General features: G+C 38.1%; 1 protein-coding gene across 1 annotated transcript in view; it reads left to right on the top strand.

Annotated features, from left to right (window-relative positions):
* Window positions 1–8,979, top strand: part of USP43 (ubiquitin specific peptidase 43) — a 150,865-nt gene extending 141,886 nt beyond the window's left edge. The window contains exons 10-11 of the mRNA XM_044675212.1: window positions 4,376–4,540; window positions 7,913–8,979. Coding sequence (XP_044531147.1) covers window positions 4,376–4,540; window positions 7,913–8,979 — 1,232 coding nt within the window. The remainder of the gene's footprint in view (window positions 1–4,375; window positions 4,541–7,912) is intronic.
* The last annotated feature ends 450 nt before the right edge of the window (window positions 8,980–9,429 follow it).

Here is a 9,429-nt window from a genome sequence, read left to right on the forward strand (position 1 = left end):
TAAATGACATCAGCAAGACAGTGTATGATAAACCCAAAGAGCCCAACTTTTGGGACATGAATCCACTATTTGACAAAAACTGCTGGGAAATTTGGAAAACAATATGGGAGAGATTAGGTCTAGATCAACATCTCACACCCTACACCAAGATAAATTCAGAATGGGTGAACGACTTGAATATAAAGAGGGAAACTATAAACATGTTAAGTGAACACAGAATAGTATACTTGTCAGATCTCTGGGAAAGGAAAGACTTTAAAACCAAGCAAGAGTTAGAGAAAATTACAAAATGTAAATTAAATGGTTTTGATTATATTAAACTAAAAAGTTTCTGTACAAACAAAAACAATGTAGTCAAAATCAGAAGGGAAACAACAAATTGGGAAAAAATCTTTATAATGAAAAACTCTGACAGGGGTCTAATCACTCAAATATACAAGGAGTTAAAACAATTGTATAAAAAATCAAGCCATTCCCCAATTGATAAATGGGCAAGAGACATGAATAGGCAATTTTCAGGTAAAGAAATCAAAAGTATCAATAAGCACATGAGAAAGTGTTCCAAATCTCTAATAATTAGAGAAATGCAAATCAAAACAACTCTGAGGTATCACCTCACACCTAGCAGATTGGCTAAAATGAAAGAAGGGGAGAGTAATGAATGTTGGAGGGGATGTGGCAAAATTGGGACATTAATGCATTGCTGGTGGAGTTGTGAACTGATCCAGCCATTCTGGCTGGCAATTTGGAATCATGCTCAAAGGGCTATAAAAGAATGCCTGTCCTTTGATCCAGCCATACCATTGTTGGGTCTGTACCCTAAAGAGATCATAGATAAACAGACTTGTACGAAAATATTTATAGCTGCGCTTTTTGTGGTGGCAACAAATTGGAAAAGGAGGGTATATCCTTCAATTGGGGAATGGCTGAACAAACTGTGGTATATGCGGGTGATGGAATACTATTGTGCTAAAAGGAATAATAAACTGGAGAAGTTCCAGGCGAACTGGAGAGACCTCCGGGAACTGATGCAGAGCGAAAGGAGCAGAGCCAGAAGAACTCTATACACAGAGACTGATATATTGTAGTAAAATTGAATGTAATAGACCTCTGTACCAGCAGCAATACAATGACCCAGGACAATTCTGAGGGATTTATGGTAAAGATGCTACCCACATTCAGAGGAAGGACTGCAGGAGAGGAAACATATAAGAAAAACAACTGCTTGAACGCATGGGTCGGGGTGGACATGATTGAGGGTGTGGACTCGAAACTACCACACCAATGCAACTACCAACAATTTGGAAATTGGTCTTGATCAAGGACACATGACAAAACCAGTGGAAATGCGCATCGGCCATGGGTGGGGGGGGGTGAAGGAGGGGGGGTTGAAGGGGATAGGAGGAGCATGAATCATGTAACCATGTTAAAAATGAATATTAATAAATGTTAAAAAAAAAAGTTAATGGCAAATGGAGGTCTAACCCAAAAGGAAAATGAACTGAAGGCTCTTGTCCTGACCCTAAAAGACACTGTAGAACAAATACAAACTAGTTTTAGACAGCAAAAAGGGGAAACTGAGGCAAAGCAAAGTAACTTAAGAAAGCAAACTAATAGTGAGACCCAGACAACAGCAACAGTAAAGCAAGAGAATGAGGAACCAGGCAATGCTGTTGCCTCTCTATTTCCATTAAGGGATGTGATTTATTTACAACCAGACACAGTGATTGTCCATGTGAGAGTTCACAAGCCATTCACAGCAGGAGATCTTGAATTGATAAAAAAATGAACGCCTAAGTATTTTTTTTTTTTCTTTCTTTTCCCTCTGTTTCTTATTTACCTTTTCATCATCTTTCTCTTGATATCTGTGTTTGAGTGTCAAACTTTCCAATTAGTCCCGGTCTCTTTTGTGCAAAAACTTGGAATTCTTCAATTTTGTTGAATGCCCATACTTTCCCCTGAAAGTATATGGTTAGTTTCGCTGGGTAGTTGATCCGTGGTTGCAGGCCCAGCTCTCTTGCCTTTCTGAATATTGTATTCCAAGCCTTGCGTTCTTTTAGTGTTGAGGCTGCCAGATCCTGTGTGATCCTTATTGGTGCTCCTTGATATTTGAATTGTCTCTTTCTGGCTTCTTGTAAGATTTTTTCTTTGACTCGAAAGCTCTTCAATTTCGCTATTATATTTCTGGGTGTTGACTTTTCTGGGTCCAGTTTAGAGGGTGTTCTATGGATCCTTTCAATGTCTATATTGCCCTCTTGTTGTAGAACTTCAGGGCAATTTTGCTGAATAATTTCTTTGAGTATGGAGTCCATGTTTTTATTAATTTCTGCCTTTTCTGGAATACCAATGATTCTCAAGTTATCTCTTCTAGACCGGTTTTTCTTGGTCTGTCACTCTCTCCTTGAGATATTTCATGTTTCCTTCTATTTTATCAGTCTTTTGACTTTGTTTTATTTGTTCTTGTTGTCTTGAGAGATCATTGGTTTCTAAATGTTCGATTCTAGCCTTTAAGGACTGGTTTTCCTTTTCAATCTGGTCATTTTTGGTCTTCAGTTGTCTTGTCTCACTTTCCAATTGCGAAATTCTGCCTTTTAAACTGTTATTTTCTTGCCAGATTTCTTCCATCTTCCTTAGCATTTCATTTTTAAACTCTTCCATAACTTGTGGCCAGCTTTCATTTTTTGGGGGAGGTTTGGATTTTTGTTTTCCCTCCTCTGTTGTCTGGATTTTCTCTGTGTAGAAGTTGTCCAGTGTTCCAGAGTGTCTCTTGATGGTCTTTTTCTTCTGGATTTCCTTATTGCTGGCCATTGTTAGCCCCGCCCCTTTTCCCCTTTGTCTTTGCACTCCGGGTCTGCCTGGGCCTTGCAAGCTTGGGGGGGGGGGGGGGGGGGCTCCGGTCTCCTTGTCCTCGGGGTCAGGCCTCCTGGTAGTTCCCGGTCTGCCCCTCTGCCCGAGGTTCCTTCAGCAGTCTTTGGGGCTGCTTCCACAGCCACGCTCAGGTCTGCACTGGGTCCTCACTGGAGGTCCAAGCCTGGGCTGGATATCGTTATTCAAGCCTAGGGCACTGCCTTTGCCTGCGCTGCTGCTCTTAGGGCCCTGCCTTCACCCCCGCAGAAGGTAGTGAAAGTCTGTGGGCTGGAGATCTTTATTCTCACCTGAGGTGATGCCTTCAGTGCTTGGGAAAGGCCGTGTTTTAGGGGCCTTTGTCCCGGCCAGAGGCGGTGCCTTCACCCATGTGGGCCCTCAGGGAGAGTCCCAGCCACCTGGGGTCCCTCGTCTTGCAGCGCACAGGTACGGGCTCAGGGGCTGCCAGTGATTATCTGGTTGCCCCAGTCCTGTTTACCGGCTTGTGCGGTGTGGGGGGTGGGGGAGGGGCTTCTTCCTCTCCTGTTTTAGTGTGAACTGTTTCACCCCTTTAAAGTGTGGAAATGCCCTGACTCTGCGTACCTTCAATGCTGCGCCCTGTTGTGGGGTTCCTTCGTTCCTCTGGACTCGTTTTTATTTCCCCTTGAGGGGTTCTGTGTGGTTCGGTCAGGAGAGATCGAGCAGCTGCTCCTTACTCTGCCGCCATCTTAACCCAAAAGACCTTTTATGCATATTTTAGATTTGCTTTCCTTCCTACAAGGGCTTTTCCTCCATAGGATGTAAACTCCTGAAGGACGAGTGCTGCTTGTCTTTGCCTTTGTTTCACCTCACGCCTAAGTATTTTGATGAGCTTCACTGTGCAATCAGAGAATTCAAATGGGCTGTGAAATTGATTGACCCAGATTTTTCGGATGTGGACATTTTGTTGGAAGAATTATTTACTAAGAGAGAAAAGACCCAATTAATTTAATTTAATTTAATTCATCAAAATATCAAAATGCTGCCAACTTCATATTGCAGATCCTAGATAATACATGTTCATACAGTGTTTGGGGTAGGTAGATTGGGGAGACTGAGATCTGAATCTATCATTTCATTAGTATGTGAGACTCCTGGTGTGAAAAATTTGACTAACATGGAAATCTGTTTTGTCTGATTTCACATATATAATGGTTACTGTATTATTTCCTTTCTCAATGGTCTGGGGAGGGCCTGGAAGGAAGGAGCGAATTTGGAACTTAGACTATACAAAGTTGTTTTTGTTTTTTTTTTTAAGAAAGAGATTAAGTGAATTATCCATTGAAGCATGGGCAAAATATATAAAAGACAGGAATTTAATACATACCATACTGGCTACTAACCCAAATAAATGTTTCCAAGAAAAATGATAGTTCACTTTATTCCTTCCCCTGGTATTTCATTTTCTGCCTTGATATACCCCTCTCAGATTTCATAGATTTTTGCTCAAGGTGCTAAGGTCTTACTTGCCATATCTGTGTTTTCTTTATAGGTTCCATGAGCTCTTCCATGTCTGATCACTGGCTTATGAGGCTTAGGAGTAATAATAGCAGCCAAAGAAAAAGCCTTGTGTCTTGGAGTTCTGCAAACTTTGACTCCATTTCGAAGATACCTGATTCTCCCGTCTTCCCCAAAGCCTCTACCAAAGAGGAAAAAGGTCCATTTTGTTTGTTGTTAAAATCACTGGTGTTGTGTCTTTATGTATGAAGTGTATAAATGACTTTTCTTATACTTAATGATGTTGCTATTACTTCCTAATTTTAGGATTACAAAATTCATGTTTTAAAAGAAAGGGATTTTTTTCTTCCAAATATTACCCTAAGTTGTACATTTATAGAGTGCTGAGCCTTAAGTCTTCAACTACAAAATGCTAACATAATAGCACAGTGCCTGACAAGTTGTGGACACTAAATAAATAATTCACTTCTTTCCTTGAAGAAAGACAATTCTAAAATCTGTAATTTAGTCATCTTGATTGTAGGGCTTATTACAAGTGTTTTTCTGAGATTTAGAATGGGTTCTCTATTCAAACTGAACTGAATTTTCTTCTTGATATTTTATCAAAATGCAACTAGTAATGCATCTGAACCTAAACAACTTTAGGAAAGACTAGAGTAAGTTTAAAAAAAAAAAAGCCTTTTGTGCTCTAAATTGCACTTTTATCATCAATCCTTTAACTGTTGGAATCTTATTCCAACTCTAATCTTATATTTTATTTAAAATGTTCCTTCCTAATTCACCCTAATTTTTCTTACTTAAAATGAAAAATCTTCTTGGAGTCTAAATGCAGCTCCAGGCTTTGGATAAGTTTGTCATTAAGAGACATTATAATTTCGTAGCAATAAACAACATTATTTATTGAACACTTAGACCAATCTTCATCATACTAGGGCCACCAAGCTATTGTATTCCATATGAAATGTGAATATGGAAGAAATTTGAGACGGACAAAGTACTTTACAGACATGATATATTTTACATATTTTTGTATATAATGATATGTGTTTATGTACAGATATCCCTTCCACATTTTAACTTTCCCCATTGTGGTTTTGGTTTATCACAGGTTGGCATATGAAATTAAATGGGAGTTTTGGGGGAGTTCTGTGGAAGCCACAGATAACATATGAAGGCCAAGAGATGACATAGAAAAAGCTTAGAAATTCAGAAATGCATAAAATATATGTATAGCATTATATAATATCAACATATTTTCTCTTTTATTACCATAAATATACGCAATTTCTTTTTTAAAGTGAAAGTTTGTGAAAAGAACATGAAAGCCAGTAGATAACACACAAAGGCTAGACATGTAATAATATCTCTTAATTTAGGAACTTGTAAATGCACATAAAGTATTGTGAACACCCCATAAAGGAAAAAGAAAAACTTCAGACTTCTTCTCGGGTATAAAGAGAGGGCCAAAAAGTTTTATGCTGATTTTTCCATATTGCGGGTATACCACACCCCTGAGATGTGGAAGGGATACCTGTATGTTTACAGAATGCTGTTACTATTAAAAGTGGCTACCACTGCCTTGATATATAATTTTGGGCAAAGTTACTTCCCTTTTCTAGATTTCAGTTAGTTTTCATTTTTTTTATTATAACCAAAAGTTTTGATAACAAATTTCTAATATACTTTATAATTAGACTTACTGATTAGATTGGAGCTTATATAGTCACAAGGAAATTTTACAATTGCTTATTCAACCAGATATTGTTTCTCTGGAAACATTTACATATTAAAATATTTTTCTTGTGCTTTTTAAATCTACAACAAATACAGTGAATGCAACTATACACCATTCTCCAATAGTTTCTGTGATAGATCACAGAGGAACAGAATGGGTGGTAAAAGACATATTCCATATTATATGCTGATTAGAATCAATGTTCTAAATATTGAGTGTTAGATGCAATAACTTAGGTCAGTTTTTGTTTGAAAATATTTGTTCATTGGGTGGGATTAACAGTGTGCTCTTTTCGTTTTGAAGATTAAGGTTTTTAACATCAAATTATTCTCATAAAAGTTCATTTTTTACTAATGACATCATGATTTTTAAAATGAAGACTCAAATTATATTAACCAGTTGCTGGTTTGTTGCCCTCTCAAAGTAAGACACAGAAAAATATAATGAATAGCTTTGGGAACAAGGGGAAGGGGGAATCAAATGAACATAAGTTTTAATATAAGTAAATGATCCAAGATTATAGTACCAAGAGGATAACATTGGTGCCTTGGTGCAGTAGTACAGCAGCTCAGCTAAATCTAGATGATCATGAAGCAACATGGGAAGCTCCTGAAACTGGGCTTTAAAAAACAAACAAACAAAAAAAAACCTCTTACCTTCCATCTTGGACTCAATACTATGTATTCGTTCCAGTGCAGAAGGCTATTCAAGGTGGGTTAAGTGACTTGTTCAGAATCACACAGCTAGATTCTGAGGTCAGATTTGAACCAAAGACCTCTTGTCTCTGGGCCTGATACTCTATCCACTGACTTACTTAATTTAAAAGAACTAGCATCATATAAAAATTAGCTACCTATGGCTTTTAGATTTGCCCTCTTGTGAGACATAACAAAGTTTTATAAAGATCATCTATTATAAATATTTGCCATAAAATTTGGGTTTTTCCTCCCAGGGAGCCCCATCATCCCAGTCTGCATAATATGTTGTTCACATGCCTTCTGTCAACTGATCAGTATTAGAATTTAAATATGAAATATTTACACTTATCATCTATTTACACTTAAACTAATTTCAAATGCCTAAAATGGGATTATATTTTAGTCACTTTCTTTAGTTCTTCATCAAGATTTTGTTCATTTTTACTTGTTCATTTTTCCTCTTATGTAGTCATAGTTAGCATGAATTCTATTCTTCTGATCCTACTTCTTAATTCTTCGTTTTGGAGTATATTTCTACATTGCTTTATATTTACCTTATTTGTTTATTTTATTTGCTTCATAATATCCCATTATATTAATAGACCAAATTTATTTGCTTAATATACCAAACTAATAACAACAGTAATAACTAACATTTATGTGCCAGGTACTTTGCAGTTGTGATCTCATTATATCCTTACAACAACCCTGGGAGGTTGGAGCTATTATTATCAGACCCATTTCATAGATGAAGAAACTGAGGCAGACAGGTTAAGTGACTTGAGACCTTCCACAGTATTTGTGAGAATTCAAGATAAAGAAAACAGTTTAGAAATGTAAGGGGAAATGTAAAGAAAAGTAGGAGGTAGATTTCTCTGAGTGAAGATAGGCTAAATCAAGGCTGGCAGGTGCCAGAGAATGTCAAAAAGTTCCCTAGTACTGACCTGCCTTGTGACTTGCTGAAGGATTTCAATGTATGCATTGCATTCTAGTAGTTGTCATTCAACAATAATTACCAACAGCAAAGCATTGTACTAAATACTGAGGGAAGTTGAAAAGAAATAGATGACTAAATGATTACTCTTAATGATTCTGGAATGTGGTTTGGGTACTAACAACCCTGAATCTCTGTTTTCAGGGGAGTCTGAGTCAAAGCTTTTTGTGCGAAATAATCGAGGCAGAAGCTGCAGTATGAAGGAGCCTGCTACTTCTAAAAGAAACCAACATGGGGCTTTTAAGACCATGCCCCTCAGGTGGTCTTTGGGAGTCAAAGGTAGAAGGAAGCATGAGTCGGCTGAGTTGGTGGAATATTTAGAGTCTGGACGAAGACCCAAGTGCACTAATCGCTCAATCATTCCAGTGATGGTGACCGATGCTGCTAAGGGGACAGATGTTTCAGCATCAATGCAATCAAATTTAAGAGCTTCCACAAATGATGAATGGGATAGCAAGGGGACAGATAGGAAGGTGCAGGGTACTATGATGAGCCCTTCTAGTAATCTTAAAAAACAGTGCCTACCTACTAGCAATACTGATACTCTAAAAAGAACCAAGAAACTGAAAGAAAGCCCAAGTCAAGAGATGAGGCTTCCCCAAAAACTTGATGTTCCTCTGACTGTGGCAAAATCAGCTGGGACTGAAGAGCCAACCTGGGCAAAGAGCAATGGAAACAAACCAAACTGTAATGGAAACAACCATATGAGTAATGTCAGAAATTTCTCTGGAGTGAATAGAGATGATAATGAAAGACACTCAGCCAAGTTTTGGACTAAAACACAGGAAAGAAATCTTGAGTCAGAACACCTCCAACAAGGCAAGTTTACCTTTCTCAGATCTGTTGTTTTGAAGAAAGAGCCCAAGAAGAAGGATAATAATTCAGAGATTTTTATCAATTCTTCTTTCACCTCCCCATCAAGTAGCAAATGGAGTAATACAGATAAAGAACAGGGGAATAAGATGTTGCCCTGCAGACATAAAGAAAGTCTGTCGAAGGATGAGATGAGCCTCTTAGAAAAGGGTGTCAGCCAAGTCCATAGCTCCTTCAGGCTCCACAAACAAGTCAGCTGGTTCCAAAGAGCTAGCATCTCTCATCCATTGCATAGGCATGTGCCTAAAGGACAGACTTCCAATGGCACCTTTCAAAGAGTGAAATACCACACTATTGCCTTAGGTCAGAAAAAAATAGTCCCTGAATCCAGTTTGTGACAAATGTTGTAATGTTATAGGTCTTTTGTATAATGTGAAGTGTTTAGGGAAGTAAATTATTTCGTATCACTATAATCAAATCAAGTTGATTTGAACTGGGCCTTCAACAAAGAATACCACAGAATATCTAGCATGAGGTTTAGAGGTAAAAAAAAAAAAAAAGACCTGGGTTCAAATCTGCCTACAGATACTTTCTAGCTCTGTGACCCTGGGCAAGTCACTTAACCCTGGCTGCCTAGCCCTTGCCCCTTAGTATTGGAGTTGTTACTAGGACAAAAGATAAGGATTTTAAAAGGGAATAATATGACAATGAGGATTAGGAAAGCGCATTTCTCAAACTCTTTGACCTACCAAAATTAAAATTCTTCATTTTAAGGTGTTCTGACGGGTGCCTTCTTTTCCTCTCACCACAAGGGGGCTGTATAGGCCAGCAGATACTAATGTAATTTT

Source organism: Gracilinanus agilis, chromosome 4 (assembly GCF_016433145.1).
Source record: "Gracilinanus agilis isolate LMUSP501 chromosome 4, AgileGrace, whole genome shotgun sequence".
NCBI lineage: Eukaryota > Metazoa > Chordata > Mammalia > Didelphimorphia > Didelphidae > Gracilinanus > Gracilinanus agilis.